Source organism: Emys orbicularis, chromosome 10 (assembly GCF_028017835.1).
Source record: "Emys orbicularis isolate rEmyOrb1 chromosome 10, rEmyOrb1.hap1, whole genome shotgun sequence".
NCBI lineage: Eukaryota > Metazoa > Chordata > Testudines > Emydidae > Emys > Emys orbicularis.
In genome coordinates this window covers 8,365,527-8,393,183 of record NC_088692.1, presented here as the reverse complement: position 1 = coordinate 8,393,183, position 27,657 = coordinate 8,365,527, and the positions used below count along the sequence as shown (strand labels likewise).

General features: G+C 50.6%; 1 protein-coding gene across 1 annotated transcript in view; it reads left to right on the top strand.

Moving 5' to 3' along the window:
* NATD1 (N-acetyltransferase domain containing 1) overlaps nt 1-26,230 on the top strand; it is a 33,060-nt gene extending 6,830 nt beyond the window's left edge. The window contains exons 2-3 of the mRNA XM_065412680.1: nt 16,373-16,491; nt 26,114-26,230. Coding sequence (XP_065268752.1) covers nt 16,373-16,491; nt 26,114-26,230 — 236 coding nt within the window. The remainder of the gene's footprint in view (nt 1-16,372; nt 16,492-26,113) is intronic.
* The last annotated feature ends 1,427 nt before the right edge of the window (nt 26,231-27,657 follow it).

Sequence of the window (27,657 nt, the reverse complement as noted above, 5' to 3'; positions counted from 1 at the left end):
ACGCCCTTACGTTCAGAGGGCCAAATTCAGGAGGTAACGTGCGAAGGAAAGGTGTGTCGGCAAGTTGCACATGATCATGTTTATTGCAATACTGCCTCGGGACCAGCCAGGGTGGGGGCACCCAAGCAGAGTACAGTAATACCATCCCTGCCCCTGGAGAGCTTAGGGCAGGGGTTCTCAAAGTGGGGGTCGGGACCCCTCAGAGGGTCGCGAGGTTATTACATGGGGGGGTTGTGAGCTGTCAGCCTCCAACCCAAACCCCGCTTTGCCTCCAGCATTTATAATGGTGTTAAATATATAAAAAAGTGATTTTCATTTATAAGGGGGGGGGGGTCGTACTCAGAGGCTTGCTGTGTGAAAAGGTTCACCAGTAAAAAAGTTTGAGAGCCGCTGGCTTAGGGCTTGTCTACACTACCCGCCGGATCGGCAGGCAGCGATCGATCCAGCGGGGGTCAATTTATCACATCTAGTATACTTAGTATACTCTCCCTTACTCCAGGGAGAGAGACAACAGGCTTCCTCCTTGCTGCCCCCACTATTGCTGGCCTCCTGGCTTTATAGAATCCCCTGCCTGTTCCCTCACAGGTGAGCTTCTTTCTGATCAAAGCTCTCCAAACAGCCTAAATCTTCCTCGTTTTCCACATACTTGAGTGATTGGACCTGGCTGGCCTAATTCCGCTCTCTCAGGGCCGATGTGGGGCATACACCCCATCCCATAGAGCTGTCCTGGCAAAGAACCCATAGCGTAAGCATGGCCTTCGAGTCCCTTCTGAACTCCCCCCTGTGCATCAGGCGATGAAAATAAACGCCTGAATTGCCTTGGTAGCAAGCTTAGGCACCTTGTTCTGATCTCACCCATCCCGGGTGACCATTACTTTTCCGTCCTGTGGAGAGGGAGCGATTCCTGCTGTGGCATATCTGTGTAAGAGAGGATCAATGTGGACCTTGCACAGGTAGGAAAGTCAGGGATTCAACCTCTCAGCTGGCCAAGGGGGAAACTTAACTGTGAGCTGGGATGGCACCAAAGAGAATCACGCTTCATTTTTCAGTCACATTGGTTTGCAGCACTCACACCCCAAGAGTTTGTAACTGATCCCCAGTCTCCTACAGCACTAGCAGAGCCCCTTTAGGGGCAGGAGAGGTATGTGAAAATGACGTTGTGATTCGGCAGAGTTAGTTCATTTAATCAAAGATTCAGGTTCCATTTAATTTCTAGGTGAAAGTTCAAGAGTTCTGATTCTAAGTTCTTATTCTATCTTATCTGAATCATTCGCCCCACTGCACAGTGTGAGTCACTTAAACCAGTACCCTGAAAGGAACGGAGCTTTTGCTTTGTGTGTCTGGAGGGGAAAACCTCTCATTCAGAGAAATAGATGCATGTATTTCTTCTCATGCTGTGAAATTCTTTTTGGGGGTACCTGACAAAGCAGTAAACTCCCAAGGTACTAGCACGAGACAGCAATGCAAGAGGAAACTGTCCTGATGCAAAGACTAGATCTGCTAAATACGCTTTCTTCATACCGAACCAACAGAGTTCATAAAGGAGCAGAGCCCTTTGATCTGATAGCTAGTCCGTGAACGGCAGTTTGTCACGTATCTGCTCATCAGATTTCTGAGATGCACGTTCTCCCTCTCTTCTGCCCCGCCTCTCGTCCCTTCTGAAATGGTTTAGCTCATGGAAGAAGCTGATTTCTCAACTCACTAAGTGCCTGACCACAGCTTGTGGGGATGGCTGAGCAGATATGTTGCTAGAATCTAGGTTTTGTGGTGGGAGGCCAAAGCCCTTGACTGTCTTGTGTGGAAAGTCTTGGTTTACCTGGCTGTAACTGAATATTGCTGATGACTGATTGCAAAGGTGAGGCACTGTTCAGCTTGCCTGACTCAAGTTCAGGATTCATTAGCTATGGAGATTGCTTCTCCCCCTTTGACTCCACCCTCCCTCTGCACTGCAGCAAGGCCAGGAGCCTGACGGAGAGGAGAAGGTGGTCCAGTCTCTTAACTTTCTTCTGTCCTGCAGTGACTGCTTTGACAGGGCGACTTCTTTCGGGACAAGGAGATGCTACTCCTGCATCTGTTCTGCAAGGCTCAATTGTAGCCCTTAGATCGGCTCCTAAGCATGATCCCTGCTCCATGATGTCACCAACTCCTCTCCTAGGAGCTATGAAGCTATTCAGAGCTCACTTATGTGATGCAGCCTGAATCTCAGTAGCGCATTTTGACTTTGCCTGCACTAGGTGTTTCCCTCATTAGTTACCAGGTGTTCACTAACGTGGTGAGAACACACCTCTTTTCCTAGTGATCCCGAGGCCTGAGATTGTGCCCCTGTGCTCCTAGTTTGTCTTGAAATGAGACATGCGTCAGATGAAGGAGCCAGGATCCCCAGAGTGGGGGAACTGACTCCTCACCCTGTCAGCTAGCGGTTTGTTTGTGCCCAGATGCAAGAGGGTTTATATCCCTGACATGGTCATCCTGCACCTAACGTACCTGCCGATGTTGCACCTCTCCCTGCCCACCCTGCTTGGTTCATTTCAAATTTATCATCTCTTTGCCATAGGCAAGTTTCTGGAACCATCCGGAACTGGCTGGAATGTGTGCTCGGGAAACTTGCCTGATAAGTTTCACTGGGGAGTCTAAGGTCTTGGTCTTAAAAATTCCTGCTGGTGCCAGGAATGCACTGATTCAACATTAACGTTAACACAGCATTAGCACCGGTGGAAATCCTTTGTAAATTCCCCCGATAGACTGCGCCTCTGTCAAGCAATAGCAACCAGGAGGGACCCAGACGCTGAGGCCATGTCTTACATGTAAAACGTAGATACTTCATTACACATGGCAAACTCAGTCAACCACCATGTCTGCGTCCTAAAAAGCCCACTACGGCTATTCACTTTTCTGCCACGACTTCCAAAGCTGATCTCGGGTCAGTTAATTGAATGGCTCCCCCCCTCATTCCCAAAGTCAACGGGTTTCAATCCATTCTGTTTCTCATAGGCAAAGCTTTACAACATGGCATGAAAAGTCATCTGATGTCACTCAGTCTCTTACTCAGCCACGGTCACTGCTGCAGGGGAATCCTGGACTGTGAATCGCAGGCATCTGACTGGAGGTGAGAGGGCTCCAGGAAGCTTTTGGCCATATAACTACATCTCTCCGGGTTGTGGCTGTTTGGGCTGGATGGGGAGGGAAAATTGGAGCCCTGGGAGATGGGAAAACAAGAAAGAACCAAGGAAGAGAATCCAGACTCTGGCTCAAAATGTCTGTGCTTTGCCCCATTCGCTCAGAAAGGGCCCTGGACGAAAGTAGCACGTGCTGGTGGTGGTCTTTATAGACTGTTTGTATTTTCCATACTCCTGGTGTGTCCCAAAGGGGGTGAGTTAGGTAGTGGGCGCCCAGTGACCCTGTAAGCTAATGCAAAAGCTATTAAGGCGGTTCTCAAGTTGTTCTTGCAGCCCATCTTGCTATGAATTGATGCATCTTTCCTGTGCCCTTCAACCGCCCTGCCCTGTACATTCACCCTTCCCTCTCCTCATTGCACACACAACAGAGTGAGGGAGGAGGAATGTTTCTCTCTTCTGTTCTGTAGTGTTTAGATCAGGGGTAGGCAACCTATGGCACACGTGCCAAAGGCGGCACATGAGCTGATTTTCAGTGGCACTCACACTGCCCGGGTCCTGGCCACCGGTCCGGGGGGCTCTGCATTTTATTTTAATTTTTAAATGACGCTTTTTAAACATTTTAAAAACCTTATTTACTTTACAGACAACAATAGTTTAGTTATATGTTTTAGACTTGTAGAAAGAGACCTTCTAAAAACATTAAAATGTATGACTGGCACGCGAAACCTTACATTAGAGTGAATAAATGAAGACTCGGCACACCACTTCTGATAGGTTGCCGACCCCTGGTTTAGATCTCTTCCTCCTTTTGCTCCTCGTCTGCTCAGGACGGAGGCTGGGGATGCCCATTTTGGGCCCCATCAGGCTGGGCTGCACATGGAACAGAGAAGCAGAGGAAAAGCCTGGGGCAGCAGGAGGTTGCAGACCTGTATATATGAGCCGCTCCCAAGGCTTGCTGGGTTAGGAGCCACCACTGGGTGAGGGAGAGAAGAGGCGAGCACACGTTTGGTGGGAGTGGCATGGATCAGACCTGTTTCTGCCATTTGTTTGCTAGTCCTTTTTGTAAGAAGCCTAATTCAAAAGTCTGACTCGCTGGATTTTGACTCTAAGTTCTCAAGCACCATTTTTCTTCCTTTGCCAATCTGTAGATTTCAGTTATTATCGGTGGAAATATTTGATGGTCGGTTTTGTGTGTGTGTGAAATTGACCTTTACCGATGAAAAATCTAAGCCTCCCAAACCTACCTATGGGGTTGAGGGGATGCTCCCTTTAAATCTAACATTTCATCTCTGGTCGTTCTCCTAAATTAGCTCCTCTCCCAGGTCCAGTTCTCTGCAGGAACGCACGCTGTAGGATATTATATACATTGTAGGATATATAGCACCGAGGTGGCTTCTTGATAGTGCGTGTACGGGGGCAGCCTTCCATTCCTGACTGAGTTCAACAGGCCTGTTGTGCCAAAGTATCTCAAGACCCCGGGCTGTGGGGCAGGCTCCGAGGCATCCTGTGCATTCCAGCTGGACTCCCCTCCTTGGTTTGCAGACAGCCAAGTTCCCCTGCAGTAAAGCTGTAACAGCTGGAGCTGCCTTCCTGGCCTAGAGGAGGGGATGGATGCTGGAACCCGGCAATGGCTCTGTCTCCCTGATTGGTTTGTGAATTCCCTGTTACAGCGGAATTGTAACTTCCCTGGCTGCCGTTCCATGTTCTTTGCAGTCTCGGGGGATCTTGGCCTTTTTCTGATGTCTCCCCCCCACCCACCCACCTTGACACCAGGAGGCTCTGCGTGGGGGTGTTGTGGCCTTAGTGAAGTTCCTATTTATTTTTTTCAGTCAGGCAGCTTATAAAACACACCTCGGCTGGACAACTTTCTGACTAGTCCTGTGCAGGGGGACAGAAGCCCTTAAGTAGAGTCCCTGGGGCTGGATGAAGAACAGATTCCCACGGTGATAAATCATTATTAGAGTGACGTTTCTGTGCAGAATATGGAGGAGCTGGCAGAAACGCCACTGGGAGTAGGGAGGCCTGCTAGTTAGGGCACTAACCTGGGACTCGGAATTCCCTGCTCCACCAAAGGCTTCCTGTGTGAATCTTGGGACAGTCACTTCGTCTCCCGGTGCCTCAGTTTCCCTATCAGTACAATGGGGATAATGGCTCTGCTCTGCCTCACAAGGGTGTTGTGAAGCTAAATACACTGAAGACTGTGAGGTGCTCTGGTACTATAGTGACTGGGGGTGGGCAGATAGATTCCAAGAGGTGGGTTACAAAGACCTTCATGCTGTCCCTGACAGGCTGATCCCCTCAGGGTGTGGATAACATGACCTACACCTTCTCACACCTGCCCGTAGCTGCTGATCTTGTTACACACCTTCCTTGTGGCTGCGCACTGTGTTACTTACACCAGCTCAGCCTGTCAAGCACCAAACTCGGAGGTGTTGTGTGTTTGTCTAAGGCACAGCTTCTCAACCTGCCAGTTGTGACTTGTGGGGGCGGGGAGGGTTCATGACCACTTTGCCCTTCCCATATTCCTGGATGGCAGGAGGTGGGGAGTGTCCAGTACCGACGAGGTTGGGAACACTGTCCAGGAATCTCTGCTGGTGTGACATGCGAGCTGAAGGGGAGAAAGGCGGTGTTCATACCAGCTTAGACTCTCTCCTGAATTTGGCCCAGAAAGGGACTGAGAATCCAGAGTGTTTGAATAAATGCAAAGTAAGAAAGGTGCAGAGTTACTGGTCTCCTGCTGTCTGTCTGTGTGTCTCTCTTCCCTTCCCCTCCTTCTCCCGCCCCCCTCACCATGTGCCTCATCAGTCAGCATTCCCGATTTGATCTCTTCCAGGTTTTAGCACCTGAATGCACAAAAGTGTTAAGCAAAATCCTGGGATCGAAGGGAAAGCCCATGTGAGACAATAACTGGCCTTCCAGGGCTGCCCGGCTGGCGATCCCTGGTGTTCCCTGGAACAGAGCAGCCTTTTGCTCCATCCCCCACCCTGGCGCTGCCTGCTCTATTGTTTTCCCTGCTTGGAGGCTTCCTGGTATTGATACTGCCCAGAACAGCCCTCATTGTTCAGAGGGTGAGAGCAGGAGCATTGCCCTGCCGGCTAACGGGCTGGCAAAGCTTAGTCCAGGTTAGCCCACTCGTGCCAGTCGCATGCTGATGGCGTCCTGTTGGTGGGCATGTCTCTCGGGATGGTTGGCAAGGGGTGTCTACTGCTTTCTAGTGTCTGGGTCCCGCTTCTCACTAGGGAACTCTAACCTCATCCGGCCTAATGTCCGCCTACCCCACATGGCTTTATGCTCACCCACCCCAGGATGTCTCCTGATTGCTGATGAGGCATTCTCTGCCCTCTGATGAGCTGACCCATTATTCCATAGGGCGAGCTCTTTCCCATGCCCAGATGTGGGGGGGGGGGGGAGAAGGCAGTTAACATCTTTCCTGGTGCTGCCTGCTGCAGTCCGTCCATTGAAATCCTGCTACAGTGTCCTGCTGAACCTGCTACATCCAGTGGTCCTGGGGTGAATTGGGTCCAGTGGACTTGGCACTTTGAGCAGCAGCGAAGCTAAGTTGCTGCCACCCTTTGGCAGCTGGTGCCAACCTTCCCCCCCGCTTCTGATACCTCTGTCAGCCCCACCAGACTGAATGAACAAGAGCTACAGTTGCACCCTGGCAACACCCAATCCATGTGCAAACTGGAGCTACTTTCCTCTGCGTCTGCTGGGGATCTGCCCCATTAGGTGCTGCCCCTGAAGACCTTGGCAGTTTTCTAGGCGTGTCTGTGGGAGCTGGTTTAAAGCCTAAATTTGCCACCTTGCTTCCACCGCTGCATAAGGGCCTGTTCTGATCATAAGCTGTTGGGTGTGGTGGGTGGCAAGCAACAGGGGTGCAGGGCTTGTGCTGTAGGTCTACATGGTCCAGGGGGCTGGAGATTGGTTCTCTGAAGCCTGTGTAGTCGTGGGTTTTATGCAAGTTAATCTCCACGCTTCCTGAAGAGAACAGAAACCAGGGACATACGCTGTTCACGTCGCTTTGTGCCTTCCCTAAACTGGGGTAGAAGGGTTTATGCTCTACTCCGTCAGCTATATAATCTGCATTGCATGCGCTCTTCTGGTTGCAATCAGCCCATGTGATGGTCCATCCTCTGTCCAAGGCTCCTTTGTGGAGAAGAGACCTCCTGGCGCGCTCTGATCAAACACGATTAGTGCGGCATTAAATCCTCCCAAAGACAGACAGACTCTCGGGCTCGCTAACACGTGGGACCGCTGGTGAGAGAGCCCCCTTGCAGATGGCCAGTTATTCAGGCTGGCTGAACTTCCTGGTGTCTTGGAGTCCAGTTGCTTCAGGTGATGCCTCCTTTCTTGCCATTGTGGAGTGGGGAAGGAGCTTCTGTCATAACCTCTCAGAATCATTTTTCATTCTGTAGTGTCCGGGCTGGGGGCTTTTTCAGCAACTCTCCTCCCACTGCTCTTGGCACGGGTACGGTGCCGCTACTTCTGACAGTGGTGGGAGCGCTGTCAGAAGATCAGGTGCGGGTATCTTGTTACCACCCTGTCCTCTGAATTCTTACAAACGAGATTGTCCCTTCCTCTCCTGCCTCTGGAGCTCTATCGCCACTGGGCTGCAACCGGCACAGGTAGCATCGGACTGGGAGTGTCGTGACTGGAACAAAGGAGGCGCCTGGATTCTAATACTGGCTGAGCCCCTGAGTCGCTGTGTGACCTCAGGAAAGTTGCCTGACCTCCCTCTGCCTCATCCATGGAGCTGAAAAATCATGTATGGTTAAAAAAAACAGGGGGAGAAAGAGAGAGGAGAAAAAAGGGGGAAGAAAAGGCAGGAACCCCACTGAAAACCAGATGCTGCATCGGAGATAAAGTGAAGAAAAATCCCGTCTCATTTCCCAGCATCATCAGTGGCACTTCCATGCTATGTAAAGCTTTCATTTGAACAACTAAGACCTCTCTGTAAGTCTCTCTCCCAAGAGACTGGGGGGGAGGGGATAGGTAATGGCAGACTGGCAAGATGCAAGTGCTTATTGCTGTGGGTGGAATGAATATGGAAAAATCATCTCTTCGATGTTTGTTTCCTTCCAGCTGAAAAATGCAGTTCATGTTCTGGCCTGTGGCTGTGTCAGATTCAGTCGCACAGTGAACACATGGCAATAATAATAACCAATTCATGCATCTACCCACATCCCTGTGCTACGTGCAAGAAGCGGGGTTGGTGCAATGTTAAGGTTGCAAAGCGGAAATCGCACACGCACAAAAAGCCAAGAACGATTAAAAGAGAAGGCCCCAACAGCCATGCGAATGGGATTGTATTGTACGTTCCGATTCAGTATCTTTATGCTATGTGTTTAATGACACAGGTGGTGACGCTGCAAAGGGTCATAAGCACGCGTCCCGCTGATTTCAATGGGACTTTGCGAAGGACAAACCGTACAGCTGCTGGGGATACCCATTGCTGGATCAGGGTCTTATGCAGTACCATATTAATCTACTATAAGCATTTGGCCTTGATTAAACAAAGCACTGAAGCATGTGCTTAAATTCCATTGACTTTAATGGAGCTTGAGATGTTCTGCCGACTCAAGAAAATGTGACATTACAAGCTGGGCTGGTAGTAATGCCTATTGTTAAGGTTGCTTGACACTTCCCATTATAAGACTGATGTCAGTTGCTTATAACTTTGCCAAACTTTAACCATTTGGACTGAAACTTTCCATGTTGGTTTTCTGCCTCTGGAAGAGTTTAAATAAATAAATAAATAAATAAATAAAATCAGCCAAAACGACTCTGCCTTTTCCAAGAACGAGGCTAGGGGAAAATATATTGCTTTGCCATCTTAAAAAAAATCCTGGCAACCTTTGCTTTGAAAAGCTCTAATACCTCCATGCCATTGAGAAGTGCCTTGAAATTTGGTAGCAGGGTGGTCTTTGTGTCAGGGATGTGCCTTTTGCCATCGCCAAGAAAATCTGCTCAAATCTGGCCAAGTTATCAGCCTTTGAAAAACTTTAATTTACACATGCCCAGCAGAGGCTTGTTAGAGTTTAATGCCTACGTTCACGAAGATTCCGCCCTCAGTGAGCGTGCTCGAGCCTCTCGTAGTCCCTAGTGCTGACCGAACTGTGCATGTGCCCTCCCGTCAGAGCGACTGAGCACGCTTCTCCGCAGGGCTGCAGCGGGCTCGGATGGGGCTGGCAACCGTAACTAAGAGTAGAGAGTCTCTCTCTCCACATGCGTCTGACCAGGGACGGCTCTAGCTTTTTTGCCCCCCCCCCCCCCAAGCATGGCAGGCAGGCAGTCTTCGGCGGCATGCCTGCGGGAGGTCTCCGGTCCCGCGCCTTCGGTGGCATGCCTGCGGGAGGTCCCCGGTCCCGCGCCTTCGGTGGCATGCCTGCGGGAGGTCCGCCGGTCCTGCGCCTTCGGTGGCATGCCTGCGGGAGGTCTCCGGTCCCGCGCATTTGGTGGCATGCCTGCGGGAGGTCTCCGGTCCCGCGCATTCGGCGGCATGCCTGCGGGAGGTCTCCGGTCCCGCGCATTTGGCGGCATGCCTGCGGGAGGTCTCCGGTCCCGCGCATTCGGTGGCATGCCTGCGGGAGGTCCGCCATTCCCGCGCATGCGGCGGCATGCCTGCGGGAGGTCCCCGGTCCCGCGCATTCGGCGGGAGGTCCCCGGTCCCGCGGACCTAGTGGGCAAAGCAGGTGTCCAGGTTGGGAAACGAAGCCAAGGGTCAGCACCAGAATCAACTGCCAGTCACCAGAGCCCCCTAGGGGTCAAGCCAGAGTCGGAACCAGAAATCGACGCTGAGGGGCAGAGCCAAGGTCAGATGCCAAATGCCAGAGCCAAGGGATAAGCCGAAGTCAAGGTCAGAAGTCGGAGTTGGAGCCAGGGCTGGTCACTGAGGCTTGGAGGCAAGGTGTAAGGGCAGGAGGAGAGGCAAGGATGAAGCATGGAGCAGGAGCATGGTGGGAACAGGGGGGTAAGGGAGGAGCAGAGCACGAATCATGAACAGGGTTGGGTGCAGGAGGCAGGCACGAGCAGGGTCCAACACAGCTACAACCGGAAACCACTTTGTTGGTCAGACAAACTTCCTCCTGGCTTAAATAGTGTAGTTGGACCAATCGGTGGAGCCGTGCAGTCCTCCAATCAGAGCTCCCATGGATGGTGCGTTGGCTGGGGCTATAGTCCTAGTAGCTTCTCGGCCCACCAGGTTTCAGTAGACATTGGGTGGAGGCCAGTATGTGGTGGTGGCGGCTGTCTGGGGACTCCCAAACCTGGGTTTGAGACCCAGGACATCATACTGTGTTCTCAATGACACCTCCAGTCCACCCTCCCCCACCCCACCCCCCCACCCCGCAGCTGGCACCCAGCCAGCATGGAGGACAAAGCTGCCTGATTCAAATTCATAGGGATAAAAGCCCTGGACTGGGGTGGGGTTTGAGGAGACTGAGATTGGAAGTGGAGAGGAGGAAACTGGGAAGGCAGGGGAATATAACCATGACTAGAAGGGGAGAGATGGCTCAGACAGAGAGCCAGGAGGGAGGAGTTGGAACTGGATGGGCAAGAAGACTGGAAGTAGGGGAAAGAATGGGACTTTGAGGGGGAGACTAAACATATCTGGGCAAGGAGGCCAGGACTGGGATAAAGAGACATGACTGGGCCAGGTACAAGATGGAGGAGGTGGGTAGAAAGGATGAAGCTTTGGGAGAAAAAAGGGTCTGTGTCCACTTCCAGAGCCTGGAATGGAGCTCAAGATTGCAGAGTCTCACCTTTCCTCTGCTGTCAGCAAATACCAGTGAAACACGCTGGGGCAAAGCGTGTGTCTCATTCCCTTCTAGTGCTGGTCCACATAGAGGATGACAACCTACTACTGCTATAAGTGACTCCATTAGCTCAAGTGGTAGAGGTCTGTGCAGTGGAGCTAAAGCTTGCAAACCTGCTGATGATCCATGTGGCTGTCAATATGATGCTGCATGAAGCAATGTGTATTTTCAGTTTGCGTTTTTTCCCTAGGAAATTACACACACGGAGAAACAGGTAAAAGAAAGTTAAGGTTGCAAAGTCATGCACTCAGAAGTTGGGCAAAGCCAGAATAATTCTGTGCAACCTTAATTCAGCCCCCTTCTGTTCTGCAAGTGCATTATGATACAGTCTTTAATTACATGATCACATACTATTTTTTTCCCACAGTAATTTTGTTAGCTCTTCAATCACCATAAAATTGTATCTACTTTGGAAGATTCTAAATCGATCACATGAAGGGGAGGAAAAAGCAAGACAAAAGCTTTTACTCTGACCAAAAAAAACCCCATCCAGGCATCCTTTATCCACCAATTCAAAACCAAACAAAACACAAGATCAACTATTTCCTTTGTGGGCCACTTGTGACCTTGCTCTTGGAACCTTAATTTCTTAATTTCCTGATTTTACGTAACACTTAACTCTGCATCCCTCACACAGTTCTTTGCATTTAATTTTCTCCCTGTCTAAAAAGGATGATAAAGCAAGAAAAGGAAAAACGAGAATAATCCAGCAATTCAGGTACCAAAGCTTCCGAATCCTGCCAGTGAAGCTTGTAAGGCCCTTGCTCCAAAGTTGTTCTGCTGTTGGAGGGACCAAGTTCCTGTGACTTTCCCCAGTTTGTAAATTGCTTTAAACAATAAAGCAACTTCATGCACAGGTGGACGCCTGCACCCCTATGCACTTCAGTGGGGCTCTTCATGGACTTTCCAAGCAGGACCAGTGCCTATGCACACTGAACTAGCCATGTACCCATGCAGAGTATGCCTATGTCTACCTGAGCGACAGTGAACAACTCTATTTTCTACTACATACTTGGGGCATAATTTTCAACAAGTCACACAACTGATGAAACATTCATTTAAAAAGTGTGAGTAAAAGCCCTAACACTTCCTGAGAAGAGAGATGGCCTTGCAATTAAGGAGCTGGACTGAAACTTGGGCATCTTGGTTCAATTGCTGGCTCTGCAAATCCCTTATGATCTGATTCACCGATGTGCTTAAAGTTAAACATGTGTTCGCATGCTTGGCTGAATAAGGATGGTTTGCTAATCCGGGCCTCAGTTCCCCATCTCTAAAATGGGGATAATAGGTTCTTTCTCTGTGTATTCAGATTGGAAATCCTTCAAGGGTAGGATTGTCTCTTGTTAGATGTGTGTACAGCCCCTAGCAAAATGGGGCACCAATCTCGGCTGGAGTGTCTAGTTGCTACTGTGATAACAAGTAAAAATATTCAATAAAGATGCTGTCCAGGGCATGGTTTCATATTTTAAGACATCTTTTGCTGCAGTATTCTGTGCACGCATGCATACATGCACATATACATAATATGTTTTTATAGAATGAGAAAAGTAACTTTTTCCCCCCCACTCTGCCACAGCTCAGTAAAAACATCTGAAAGGATTTTGCTTAAACTTTTTCCAAAAAATCAGCCAGAGACCAGGGAAATTTTCAACCCCGAAGACGAGTGTGGTGGAAAATTAGGAGCGTGTGAAAAGAGCTGTTATAACAAACTGTTTAAAGCCTTTAATTATAGCCGGTGCTACTGGTGACTGCTATAATTAGGGCCCAACCAAATTCACGGCCACGAAAAACGTATCATGGACCATGAAATCTGGTCTCCCCCTGTGAAACCTGGTGTTTTGTGTGCTTTAACCCTATACTATGCAGATTTCACAGGGGAAACCAACGTTTCTCAAATTGGGGGTCCTGACCCAAAAGGGAGTTGCAGGGGGGTCACAAGGTTATTTTAGGGGGTCGTAATATTGCCACTCTTCTGCGCTGTCTTCAGAGCTGCGTGGCTGGAGAGCGGTGGCTGTTGGCCAGGCGCCCAGCTCTGAAGGCAGCAGCACAGAAGTAAGGGCAGCAGTACCACAACCCCCCCTACAATAACCTTGTGACCCCCCCTCCCCCCCCACACACACACAACTCCATTTTGGGTCAGGACCCCTACAATTACAACACCGTGAAATTTCAGATTTAAATAGCTGAAATCATGAAATTTATGAATTTTTAAATCCTATGACCATGAAATTGACCAAAATGGCCCATGAATTTGGTAGGGCACTAGCTATAATAGATACAGCTTCCGCTGAACGCTTTGCTTCCTGTGCTCAGTGCGATGTGGAAACCACATGAGGGTGGTGGAACTTGCTCTAATTCCCTGAGATTAAGGCTGTCGATCTCCTGGGGGAAGATAGGTTTCTCTAGGTGCTTTTAGTTGTAATAGTTCCTTCTTCGGAGGATGGGTTTGTGTCACTGTTACAGGGCTAGCTCACCTCTCTCCCCTTTCTGGGCTTCCAGAGTGCACCCTCTCAGCACTGCTCTCCTTGGCTACAGTACCGTTCTTACCCAGTAGATCCGTCTGCGTTTGGACGCTTGCCGTTCTTCCCTTCGGGAGTCTATGACCGGCAGTGAATACAGTGATCAAATGGCCGCCTTTAACCAAAATATTGTTTCTCTTAACAGTAGAAAGAAAGCATTTTAGAGGAAAAGAATTTTAAAACAGCGAACAATCTATATGCATGTCTGTCTTACCTAAATGCTTACCCAGGCAGGCCCAGTTTCTCCAGACACTGCCAGCATGGGGTCCTTCTGTCTCCAGCTGCTTCCCCCAAAACAACTACAGACTTCTCTTGAGAGAGGGTCCCTCTTCAAACCCTGCTGTAGCTCCTTTGCTTGCTTGTGTTCATGGACCTTTTTTTGTCCTGACGTTGTCTCTTAACAACACTCAACTGAGTGTAGACAAGTGGCATTTCTCAAGACATTCTTTCCTTTCCTGTTTGTTTTTCCTGACAGCCCCCGTATTAAACTAAACCAATCTCATCATACCATAAACATCCCAATGTTCATAAATTATCACAGGGCAGCTCCAAATGCATGACAGTTTGTTTCCTCCAATGTGGGAGAATTGAGTATAATTTCCCATCCCTGTTTTACCGGTAGAGCTGGTTGAATTCTTTACTGTGAACAATGGGCCTGATTCTCCATGTGTGTCATTCCACCAGTGCAGAACGAGTGTGCAGTGCTACTACTCTGATTTCGTAGGCTCTTATTTCTCACTTGCACCTCAGAAGATGCAGGGCAGTGGAGGACCAGGCGCGGGACTCTCTATAAACTTAGTTGCCTTTCAGTCCATTTCCCAAGCCTGATTTCCTCAAGTGTAAAGGTTTGGCAAGAAACTGGAAACGGTTGGCTTATTTAGCCTAGCAAGATGCAGGCTGAGCAGGGATACGATTGCTCTCTGTGAAAACACCAGTGGGTAAACACCAGGGAGGGAGAAGAGCTATTTGAGTTAAAGGACAAAGTTGGCACAAGAACAATTGGGGTTAAACTGGCTATGAATAAATTTAGGCTGGAAATTAGAAGAAATTTTCTAACCATTGGAGTGAGGTCCTAGAACAGCCTTACAGCAGGAGTGGTGGGGATCAGGAACCTAACTAGTTTTAAGATGAAGCTTGGTAAGTTTATGAATGGGTTGATAAGACTGGATTGCCTGTGATAGCAGCAGACTACACTCTGTGACCTCAGTGACTCCAGTCCTGTGTTCCTAAATAGCCAAGAATTTTCCATCTATCTGTTGCTTCAGCTATTCATGGCCTGTGATTGGTCACTCAGATCACATGGTATTGTTACTCTCTAATTGGATGGTTAAAACTTTCTAAACTTGCAAATGACATGGAGTAAACAACAGTCGCTCTGGTGTGATTTTTGTGAATGAATTTTCATTTGTACTAAAACATGCATAGCTTGAGGTATGGTAAACGCTTTCACCAATAACCAGTGGCTGGCCACATACTCACAAATGTGACTTCATGTAGAACAGCCAACTGCAACTGGCTGGTGAGGGAGATAGTATTTTGTGATCCATCAGCTCTGTTTGTGGGTTTCAGAAACTTTCTTATGCACAGATGTCGAAATTCTGTCTAAATTACTATCAAATTGCTGTGCGTGAGCTGTTGCTGAGAAAATAATGGTAGCTGCCTTTACTTGCCCCCTGCACACCCCAGTATCTAATTTGGGTGTGCAAAATTCTACACATTTGATGTGGGGGATTTTTTTTTTTTTTTTTTTTGACAGTTGCGCAAAATATCAATCACTAACTTTTCTTCATCGTAGTAAGAATGGGTGAGTACCTGGGCCAGATCCTGCATTATCCAGCCCAGCTTGTAATCACACTCACACAACGTGGGTGTGAAATGCTACCATTCTGATCTCGTAGTGTGTTATACGGATTTCTTACACCAGTGCAATGACCCTCTGTGTCTGGACTGATGAACATTCAGGACCATTCGGAAAGGTTGATCTAAATCCTTGGCACAAATCCCTTTGAGAAACTTTAAGCATAACCAGTCCTGTGGAAATGCAGAATTCAAATGATTTCTCTTCTAATAATGGTCAGATTTCAGGATCTTTGAAATGTATCACACACCACTTTCCACGTACTGAGACCTTTTCCCCTGTATTTGAATTACGAAGAGAAACTAACAGTGTTGTAACATATATATATATATATATATATATATATATATATATATATATATATATATATATATATATGTTACATGTCATGCATGTTTGTGTGCCACATTTGATGATGATTAGAGATGGAAACGTAATTTTTCCTAATGTGTGTGTTTGTGTGTGTGTGTTTGTGTCTGTTTTCATTCACAGAAGAATTTTTATCTTCTCTACTAGATCCAAAGCATTTGAAATGCCAGTTCTGGCTGCCATGTCAGAAAATGCTAGCAGATTTTATATGCCACAGGGAAAAAAATAATATATATATTAGAGACGAAAGATCTGTTTGTTAGGTCACCTAGATGACCCATTTCCCCCCTCCCCCACAACCTTTAGTCGGCACAGGATTTGTACATATTACAAATCATTTCATCATAATATAGGAATTCAAGGCCTGGGGTGTGTGTGGTGGGGAAACTTCACAGCTATCCCAATAGGCCAGATCCTGCCCTCGGTTACACCTCATTTACATGAAATGGGGAATCGGAATATAACTAGGAGCAAAATCTGAGCCAATACGTTCCAATGTGCTAGACTGTGGTGGCCTCCTTCTGTTCCAATAAAGAGATGTTGCAAGCTCCTTCAGCAGAGACGATCCCTAGATGCCAGGAGTTATGATAGACACCTGTGCTAGCTTAGCGTCATTGTGAGCTGCATTCACCCCGAGCAGAGGGCTCTCTCCCCCAAGGCATTTCTGTAGCTAAACTCCTGCCTTGCGTTCCGTAGGTTGCCACGACAGGGCAGTGTTGCTGTACGAGTACGTGGGGAAGAGGATAGTGGACTTGCAGCACACGGAGGTACCAGACGCCTACCGAGGAAGAGGAATAGCCAAGCACCTGGCTAAGGTATGACCCGACCAGCCTCTAGCAACATTTTGCCTTCCTTTACGGACTAATATTACTTATCTCACAATAGCATTTAGACGCCCCAACTGAGATCAGGGCGCCATTGCGCTAGGTGCTGTACATACGCAGAGTGAGCAGCAGTCCCTGCCCCGGAGACCTTACAGGCTAAAGGGACACGATGGACAAAGGGTGGGAAAAGAAGCAGAGGCATAGAGATGTGAAGTGAGCTACCAAAGGTCAGGCAGCAGGTCGGTGGCAGAGCCAGGACAAGAAGCCAGATCCAGTGCCCTAACCCCTGCACCACGCTGCCTCTCTAAAATGGCTAAGAGCAGTGGGATGCTTCCGCAGACTGTTTAGAACTCACGCAAGTGACCCATTTGACACAAACTGTGAAACATGACCAGTTTAGAGCAAAAACCTTGGCATTTGTCCAAATCTTGGGGGGGGAAACCATGTCCCCTCCTGGCTCTCTACCCCTCCCTCCCCAAAAATCCCCTCCATCTTGGAGGTTTGGATGCAAAACAGAACGTTTTGGAAAAGAAAAGTTGTGAAAATTGACATTTCTGAGCCACAAAATGAATCTGGGAACATGAATTTTAATGAAATTTTGCAAAAGAAAAAAAAGGCTTTTTGCCAGGGTCTGTTCCAGCACAGGCCTGTGACTCCAGGGATTGGCACCATGTGCCTTCCAGAAGGGTGGCACGCAGGAACGCCAGAGAAAGGGGACAGACCATCTCGACTGGGGGTGGTTTGCACCAGCGTTGCCCAGAAACACTCAGTGAAAGGAAGCTGCAGAAGGAGCAAGGGGAGGTGTGGAGAGATGCAGCAAAGCTCAGCGCTAGGGGAGACCAGATGGCCAATTAGGGCCTGCTCTAATAAATCCTGATGAACGGCCATGTTCCTTCCGCTCTCCTTTCCCAGCAGTTTGCCCAGCTGCCTCCACGCTTAGTGCGGCTGCTGACTTTTGGCAGTTTGCAATTTCAACCACCCCATGCTATGAAGGAATTTCTGCTTCTGGGCTGGTGCTTTTCTGCTGTTCCTGAATGCATTACTCTCTGAAATGGCTTCTTTGCGTTGCTCCATCCCTCGTCCTCTCGCTGGATCCTCTTTCTCGGCAGGAAATGTTCCTTTTCCTTTTCCTGCTCCGTAGGCTGAATCGGCCTCATATTGCTTCATAACTCACGTGTCTTGATGCATACATCACTTTGATTGCTCTCTGCTGTGATCTTTCCATCTCTTTCCTGTAGTATGGAGACCAGAGCTGCGTTCCACAGTGCAAACATGCTCTGGCTCCTGGCTTCTCTGGTGAGAGAATAACTTCCCTTGATTTATGTTCCTTCCCTTTAGTGTAGACTCCTCAAGACTTGCTTTGTTTGCACGCTGCAGCGTTCTGCTGCGGGGATGGGGGTATCTCTCTCACACACAACCTTTTATTTCCCCCTTCTGTTTGCAGCTTTAGTTCAGGCTCTTCCTTCCCTGAGTCTCTTTGCTTCATTATTCTGTCACGCTAATGAGCCACTCCGCAGCATAACGGATCCAAAGCATTCTGCGTCTGATCGCTGTATCTTTCCCATGCGCCTTATTTTATAGCACGTCAGCAAAGCTTTGGAATGACACCGTTTGTCGAAGTGACTTCTCTGTGGGAGCAGAACCAAACCACCCCAAATTACAGGCGCTGCGACCCTCACGTTAACCTCTCCTCCTTGCCCCTAAGCTTGGCTTTCTTTGTTCATTTCTCTGATTCTCCTTCATGGTACCAAGAAGAAAAAAACACAATCAAATCAGTCAGCCGCTGCCCCAACGAGCTTGCAATCGAAGGTTCCCATGGAGGGTGGGAGGCGCTGGGAAATGCACAGGCCTGGGGAATGAATGGATTTTCGATGATAAACTCCTTTCTTGTGGGCCTTCTGAGGGATGGAGTCTCTAGAGGCCGTGCTAGTGGATCAGCTCCTCCTCCTGTTGCCTGATGCAATAAAGTAGCTGAGGGCATGTTCCGTTCTCATTGGTGTCCTTCCCGGGTCATCACGGACTCTTCAAAAGTGGCTGGCAAGTGTTTTGCCTCTTGCCTGTGTGTGTTGTGGGAAGGAGGATGGGGAGCTTTGTGTCGGCAGCAAGCTGGGGAGATGATAGCTTTGGGGGGATTGGGTGTTCTTGTGGGATTTGGAGGGGAGGCTTTCCAGAATTGCTGGGGCTTGGAGGAGTCCAGAGCCTGTCACCCCGTCCTTATCAGAAGAAAAGCTTTGCGAAGGTGGCTCTTCCCCCAATGTCTGATTTGAATGGGACTGTGATTGCTGCTCGGCAGAGCGTCCTCCTGTCTGCCCCATTCTCTCCAGGCTGCAATGCTAGGGACGTTCTGCCCGGCTGCCTCCATGCCCTGGGTTCCCCTGGCACAAATCCAGCTGGTGTTCCTCGCTTCCTCCTTGGCTGATGCCCAAGCTGAGTTTGATTTGAGTGTGATCTGCAAGTGCACCTCCAAGCCTACCCCCCATGTCACATTCTCCTCCCTCTTCCTCCAGACTGTCTGTGTGCATTTGCCCAGTCGGTTCATGCTCCATGTTCTAGGCCGGGGCATGTTATCTCACAACAGTGACCTTGGAAATGATTGTGACGGGTTGGATCACAGAAACCCCCTTGGGAGCTGCCACCTGATGTGCAAAGACACCTCTGCTCCTCTTTTCCCTGCCAGCTCAGGACTCCAGCACCCTGTTTTGCTGAGCCAGACACTCCGTCTGCTCCAACACAGACCCAGGGTCTGAATCACTTGTCCCAAAGCTGCAAGTTTACCTGAAAACAGCTCACAGAAGTGTGCTTGTCTTTAGCACTCAGATGCCCAACTCCCAATGGGATCTAAACCCAAATAAATCCGTTTTACCCTGTATAAAGCTTATGCAGGGGAAACTCATAAATTGTTCGCCCTCTATAACATTGATATAGAGATATGCACAGTTGTTTGCTCCCCCAGGTATTAATACATACTCTGAGTTAATTAATAAGGAAAAAAGTGATTTTATTAAATACAGAAAATAGGATTTAAGTGGTTCCAAGTAGTAACAGACAGAACAAAGTAAGTCACCAAGCATAATAAAATAAAATGCGCAAATCTATGTCTAATCAAACTGAATACAGATAATCTCACCCTCAGACTGGACACCTTCCAGGCCTGGGCACAATTCTTTCCCCTGGTACAGCTCTTGTTCCAGCTCAGGTGATAGCTAGGGGATTCTTCATGATGGCTCCTCTCCCCTTTGTTCTCTTCCACCCCTTTATATATCTTTTGCATAAGGCGGGAACCCTTTGTCCCTCTGGGTTTCCACCCCCCTCACTGGAAAAGCACCAGGTTAAAGATGGATTCCAGTTCAGGTGACATGATCACATGTCACTGCAAGACTTCATTGCCCACTTGCCAGCACACACATATACAGGAAGACTAACAAGTATCAGGGGGTAGCCGTGTTAGTCTGTATCTACAAAAACAACAAGGAGTCTGGTGGCACCTTAAAGACTAACAGATTTATTTGGGCATAAGCTTTCGTGGGTAAAAACCTCACTTCATCTGAAGAAGTGAGGTTTTTACCCACGAAAGCTTATGCCCAAATAAATCTGTTAGTCTTTAAGGTGCCACCAGACTCCAGGAAGACTAACAGGTAAACACAGCCATCTGCAGACAATGGTCCTTGTTAATGGGAGTCATCAAGATTCCAAACCATCATTAATGGCCCACACTTTACATAATTACAATAGGCCCTCAGAGTTATGTTTTATATTTCTAGTTTTAGATACTAGAGTGGTACATTTCTACAAATAGGATGATCACACTCAGTAGATTATGAGCTTTGTAATGATACCTTACAAGAGACCTTTTGCACGAAGCATATCCCAGTTGCATTATATTCACTTATAATCAAATCTTTATAAAACTATCCCAGTTACCTTATATTCACTTATTATCATGTTTTTATAAAACCATATAAACTGCACAACGTCACAATGATCTCTTACCATTTTCTCCTACTTTTTTCCTCCTCCTGCCGCCCAGGGGTTACCAGCTCCTCTGTCACGAGCAGGGCTGTACATTCAGTGGCACGGGCCTGCCTCTCTATTAGAAATCCTCTCACCCCATCCTCTTGTAAGCCACACACCTTCTGGGTGTGGTGCTCTGTCCCAACTAGTGGCACCGAGACCACTTAGAGAGAGAGAGAGATTAATGAGTCTGCTCTACAGCCTTAGCTAACAGCCAGCTGGCTTTTAGCTCATGCAGTAGAGGCTCATGCACTGAGGTCCCAGGTTCGATCCCGACCGCCGACGACTGGGGTCTGTGGGTATTACACTCTCCTGCCTCCACCCATTCTGGATTTATGCTCATGATTTACTTTCTCCTTTGATGGCTTCAAGCAGCTTGATGGACATTCTCTGCTAAACTCCCCATCTTCAGCTATTTCAGGAATGCTCTGCCCTCAAACTAAATTCCCTGGATATTAAATTCCCTGCACCCCAGCCTGCCTGCTTCTGTGCTGGTTTCTTGAGGCCTCACTCAATCACTCATACACCTCTCTGCTTATTGTCCTACCCTACGTTCTCCCCCACCCGGCAGCCTCTGCTTTCCCACTCCTTATTGCTACATCGATTCTCCCTCCAAGCCCACCGGTGACTTGTCTTTTATCCGGATTGCCTGCTGCAGGAGTAAGAGCCACGTCACCAGCACTGCTCAAGGAGTCCCACCAGCCCTGCTCCAACCAGGCCTCCAGGCGTTGAACCCTCTTTCTTCCAGGCAACGCACCAATACTGCAGCATCCCAGTTAGGAACATAATCCCTAGAGGTTCTGCGCCTGGCCTTTCCTACCAGGCCTTCCAGCCTGCAGTGCAGGGCAGGGATAAGTGGCTCCTCATTATCACATTGGCCCTAATAACGAGTTGCTTTCCGTACTGCCGTGATCTATATGATGAAGCACTGAAGAAAGTCTGTCCCTGCTCCAATTAGCACTTGGTGTGTAAAGGCACAAGTACAGACAAATGGCCCGTCTGCCGCAGCGTGGCCGCCAGCGCTCAAGCGCTCCATGGAAGCGGGGTGGGGGTACGTTCTCTAAGTTAGCTCCAGAGTGAGCAAGAAACATTGGGCCCTTCTAGATCTCACTGCTGGGCTCTGTCCCTGGTGGGTACCAGCCAGCCCTGTTACAAACCCAGGATCATCCTGGCTACAGACTTCCCTTTGGGGCGGGTCCCTCACTGCTTCCACCTGCTCCTCCCAGTCCTAGAGCACACTCCCCTCTGCGAGCAGGGAGTGTTAGCCTGATTCTGGGGCCTGCTCCCTGCTTCCCCTGACCCATCCACTCCTCCTCCATGAGGCAAACCTGTTGCAAGGCTCTGGCTCTGTGTGACGGGGAAGGTGGCCTGCTGTGTATCTTCCTAATTCCTGCTGTGCCCACTCTCCCCTCCTGCCGTGCTTGGCCGTTCACACCCACCCTGCTGCATCCCCCATACTCCCTGCTGTACGTCCCCCTTGCTCGTCCCCTGCCTGCTGCTAAATGACTGAGATGCTCAGCCAGCTCGTGATCGTTGTTAGCGATTTACTATTGTTTCTCCCGCAAAGCTGTACTGGTCCCACCTGCGGCATGGCTCTTGGAGTGTGTGGCTCCTGCGCTGGGTTAGAGCTGTTGGCAGGGACAGTAAGACTGGGAGCTGTTGTGCAGGACAACTCTCCTCTTCCAGTAGATATTGGAAAGCCTCGCGCATGTTGAGAACAGCCTGCCCCACCTTGGATGGAGGTGGAGCTGGCGCCAAGCAAGTGGGTGTCTCTTTGGCTTTTGGGAGGCCTCTCCAATTGCAAAGGTGGAGGGGCTCTCATTTGGAGTCTCTGAGCAGCACGTCCCTGATGTGTCTAGTACCCAGGAAGTACTACCGAGGCACTTGTCCCTAGCCTCTGTGTGCCAGAAGCTGGGAAAGGGCGACAGGGGATGGATCACTCGAGGATTGCCTGTTCTGTTGATTCCCTCAGAAGCACCTGGCATTGGCCACTGTCAGAAGCCAGATTCCTGGGCTAGATGGCCAGTATGGCCGTTTTTATGTTCATGTGGCTTCCCACTGGGTTTTCCAAGCTCGGGGAACGAGGTGAGGTGTATCCTTCAGAGATAAGCTGGCTGCCCCAGAAACACCCCCACATGAGCTTCTGAAGTGACACTACAACAAAGAGTCCTGTGGCACCCTATAGACTAACAGACGTATTGGAGCATAAGCTTTCGTGGGTGAATACCCACTTTGTCACATTCATCTGATGTATTCACCCACGAAAGCTTATGCTCCAATACGTCTGTTAGTCTATAGGGTGCCACAGGACTCTTTGTTGCTTTTTACAGATCCAGACTAACACAGCTACCCCTCTGATACTTAAGTGACACTGCGCCACTGCTCCATCAGCAGAGAGATGCCCCTTTGGGAATTGTACCCTCCTTGGCACTGTTGGAAGCCCTGTTTTGTTCCTGGCATCTGACAGCTTGGCTTGACTGTCCCCTAGCCAGGCCGGGAAGAGGGTCTCATAGAATCGTAGCCATGTCATGAAGCAGGGACTTAGCTCTTGCTCTGTTGGCTGGGAGACAGTTCACTCCACCTGCCCCATTTCAGGCACAGGGTGCTCTCGGCAGCTGGTTTCTGTGATGAGTGACTGATAACGCTGTGACCAGCCAGCAGAGTTCTCGTCCTCTCCCCCTCTCGGGCACTGGCTGTAGGTATGGAAATCTGCACTCAGAGGTTCCTATTTCTGGCCTGCAAATGCTGCTGGGCAAGTCCCATCACAGCCAGCTACTAATCCAACCGCCTCCTCTTTCCATCTGAAAATAAAAATACCCTGCTTCTATCCCAGCAGCTCAGATCGGCCCCGGAGAGCGGACCAGGGAGGGATGGTATGAGTATGGGACTAGCAGCCAGGAACTGAGGGCTCCATTCTCCCGCTGCAGCATACAAGTTACTCCCTTTGACCTTCAGGAGCCATAACTCCTATCCTGAGCCCTAATTCTGGCTTTGACCTGATTGGGTGAGTGGCCTTGAGCAAGGCCCTTTACTTCTGTGCCTCAGTTTCCCCCGTAAAACAGGCCTAACGATATACAGGACGACGTCGGGGTGAATTACATAAATGCCTATAAAGTGTGTTGCAGATGAAAGCCCCATATCCTTGCAAAGGGCCTGAGTCTGATCTCCCGTAAAGCAGGAGTCGTGCCCTGGAAGCCAATAGAGTTCTAGAGGCACAAGAATAGAATCAGGCCCCCTGCACTAGCCAAGCCACGCCTGCAGAGGTTGCTAGATAGGGAGGGTAGATCCTTCTTTATGCTGCAGTTCACACACGTCTCTTACAGCTGCCAGCGCTCGGCTGGGGGTGTTTGGGGGGGTGATCCTGCATCCTGGGTCAGATGAAGCCCTTTTTCCTGCCTACCTCGGAACTTGTGCCCTTTCTACTCCAGCTGGACACGTTTAATCACATCATCTGGGAATCTATGTCCAAAAATAAAATGGGGGGCGGAGCAACTGCCAACTTTCTCTCCCCTCCCCCCACCTGCCCACAACCCAGCACAGAGAGGATTAGGAGAACATGGGAAGGGCTGTCGGCTGCCCTGGCCCTGTGGGATTTCGCTCGCCTACTCCAGCACCGCTTCATGGCAGGGGCAATGGGGCAGTGGATGGGGATTTCTCTCTGTATATGTCTTTGATGGAGGGAGCATGGGGGGTGGGTAGCTTTGAACCCAGCAAGTGGGACCAGCTCTGTTAAACTGACTGTCCAGGCCCAGAGTTGACAGCTAGCTTGCTGCTTCTGGGGAATTCCCTTGACAGGTCCGCTGGAGACCCCCCTGCATGTGGCAGAGATGCAACATTCAAGATGCTTTTCCTCCCATCCTAGAATCAGTCCAGTGGCTGCAGATTAGCATCTCCTGCCCCTTTCGCCCGAGGTGCTCGGCCATTAATTAGTTAATGAGCAGGGAACAGGCGGACACATTTTTTAAAGTGCTTAGTCTTCTATTTATCATTCAAAGGGGAAGCAGGGGGAAAAGCTCTCTCCTGTCCGCACACCCTGTGGCAAGTAGCACCAGTTTATACCAGGGAGCTTAGTTCCCTGCTGCTTTCCTTTCGAGAGCAGTAATCCCGCTGCCTCCCGCCCCCCTGCATCACCCAGAGGGGAGATGAGGACAACTAGCAGCTTCCTTTGTCTGCATGAGGCCATGGAAGAGGGAAAGGGATGCTGCTACCTTTGAAAGGGGCAGGGACTTTCCCAGCCTGATGGGAAGCAGCAGCAGGCGGGTTCCTAGCTCTGTGGGGGAGTTTGCCCATTCCTGACCCCATGCTCGGCTAAAACCACATTCGTTTTTTTCTCCCGTACGCGCAGCGGAGGGTCCATCTGCTGCAAGAGCAACTTCCCTGCTACCCCTGGAGGGGGCTCGAATGCTGAGGGGCTCCAGCACCACCCCTTTTTTCCCCACCATCAGCGCTTCATGTGTGGGAAAGGGGAAGAAGGATGGGGCAGTGAGAAACACAGGCCAACTTCATACAGGCACCTAGCAGCACAACTGCTGGGGCAGCAGGCTCAGAGAGTCAATGGGCTGTTTGTTCCCGCCACGGGCACCCCCGACCCCAAACGTGGGGGGAGGGGGGAAACTCTGTGAGCTACCAGCGAATCGTCCCTCGTAAGGGGCCTTTGCAGCGTCATGCAAGTGCCAGGCTGTCCCCCAATGGCCGTCCATTCCGGGCAGCGGCTACCTGGGCCCCCCTATGCAAGGAGTGGCCTGCGCAGGAGGGAGTGGCTGCTGGTTCGGCTGATTTCCACACAGTCCCGAGGAAGCGTATATTATGGCTGCTCCACCTCCAAAGCCCAATCTCTGCTGCGCCCCACCCCTTGCCCCGAGGGGCGGTTGCTGGGGGCAGAGTTCAGCTTTTCTGCCCCAGGTTGCTCCCCCTGCTCCTCACCCCAGAGGGGAGCATGTGGCCTACTGCCTGGCAGGGCCGGCTTTAGGCCAATTCCACCAATTCCCCCGAATCGGGCCCCGCGCCTAAGAGGGCCCCGCACCCAGTGGCAGGGATGCCCAGAGTGGGGGGCAAGTGCCAGAGAATCCCTTCCCTGGCTAGAGGCACCTGTTTAATTTTTACTCACCTGGCGGCGCTCCAGGTCTTTGGCGGCGGGTCCTTCACTCGCTCCGGGTCTTTGGCGGCGGGTCCTTCAGTGCCGCCGAAGACCCGGAGCGAGTGAAGGACCCGCCGCCAAAGACTAGGAGTGCGGCCCGGTGAGTACAAGCCCCACGTGTTTTTTTTTTTTTTTAGTCATCCCTGCCGGGGCCCCATCGAAACTGTTCGAATCGGGCCCCGCACTTCCTAAAGCCGGCCCTGCTGCCTGGCACTGGGGGCTGTCACTGAAACGGCTCGGCGTGCCCAGGATTGAGAGCTGGCCAGATCAAGGCAGGTTTCCCTTCATGGCACCAGCCCAAGGGGCCCCAGCTCTCAAGGAGGCCTGAGGTAACTTCCCTGGTGCTCGGGCCGCTCCCCCCCTGCATGGTCACAGCCAGTCGGGTGTAAGCCGGGATCCTGTCGTAGCTTGCTCCAGGGGGAGTGTGGCGTCTGTAAACCCATCTGTCCTCTTTTGTGGTTCTAGGCAGCCCTGGACTTTGTGGTCGAAGAGGACCTCCGAGCTCACCTGACGTGCTGGTACATTCAGAAATACGTCAAGGAGAACCCCCTGCCGCAGTACCTGGAACACTTACAGCCTTAACGCAGGAGGCTGCAGAGCCCGGACTGCTCTGGCAGCAGCACGCCCTGCCCCTGACTGTCCGATGCGGCCTTCGCTTCTGCGCGGTCTCAGGAAGCCCCACGCGCTCTCAGAATCCTTATTTTTGTAAGTGCGGACGTGGGGGCTGTGACCCTCCCAAATAGCGCCGGGGCCCTGGTAATGCACAGCAGCCGGGCCCTTCCACAGCTGGGCTGGCTCAGGGTTCTGTTGACAGCAGCCTCCCCTGTCACCGCGCCACGGGGTGGAAGGCGATGGCTTCTGTCGGCCTCCTTCAGCAGCGTCCTCACCCCTGCGGCTCGTCGAAAGCAAGAAGCTGGCGGGCGGATGTCGGCTTGGGGTAGCCCTCGGGCTCCACCTCTCCTCCAGGAACGTGTGGGGCTGCTGCAGATCAACCCATCCTGAGCTGAAGGGGGATTGTGGAGAGGGGCAGGGTCTTACCCACCTTTCGTCACGGAGGGGATGGAAGAGTCCGATGATAAAGCCTGACAAGCCCAGCCGGTGCCATTTGCTGTGTGGGCTGGAGCTGGAGAGGAGCGAGTTCCGGCCGGTTAGCTCCCTTCGGGCAAAGCAAGGAGCATTAGCATCAAGTCCCAGAGGATGGACGATTGGGTCTTAGGGGACTCTCTCTGCATGCTTCAGAGCCATTGGGGCCTTGATGCCTTCTGTCCCTGAAAGGGGACCTATGTGAGATGGTCTGTCGTCAGCCTCTGTCAGGGGCGGGCAGCATCACGGAGGGGTGCTCAAGAGCAGTGGCTCAGCCCAGACCTCCTTTCAGTAGCCCAGTAGCTTGAGGTGTGGGCAAGGGAAGGGAGGTTATAAACTTTGCAACCCCATCATGGACAGGAGTGTTTTGAGCCAGTCTCTCGTTTTGCTGGATCCTCAACTCCGCCCTGAAGGGGGGGACGTTTCCCTTCTGGGGCTGGAGCAGTAACAGACAGGAATGCCTGCCATTGCCGCAGGCTTTGCTTCTCTGCCTCTTTCGGATTCCAAGGGGAGGTGAGTGACAAGGAAGGGACAGAGGCGCCGTCAGCAAGGGGAACACAGGGGTCCCGTGGATGAGCTAAGCAGGTGCCACCATCCCAGCCAAGCGCACAAACGTACACGCCACGCTGAGCCAAGCAGGACATGATCCTTGAGGTGTTCAGGCCAAGCCCGAGGGAGGGAGAAGAGAATGTGTCCAATCCCCGTGGAGAAGCAGGGGTGAGGCTGTTGCATTCAATGCCAAATACTGTCTCCCCTGCCCAAGCTCTGCTCTTCCACTGACTTACTGAGCCCCCTTCCCCCCACCCCTGCCCTTTGGGAGGCTGGGGCCAGGAGCAGAATGTCCCTGCAGGGCGGGGGTCAGGGATACAGATGCAGCACGTGAGTCGAGAGATGCTGCTGCCACCGCCGTTCAGTCAATAGCATAG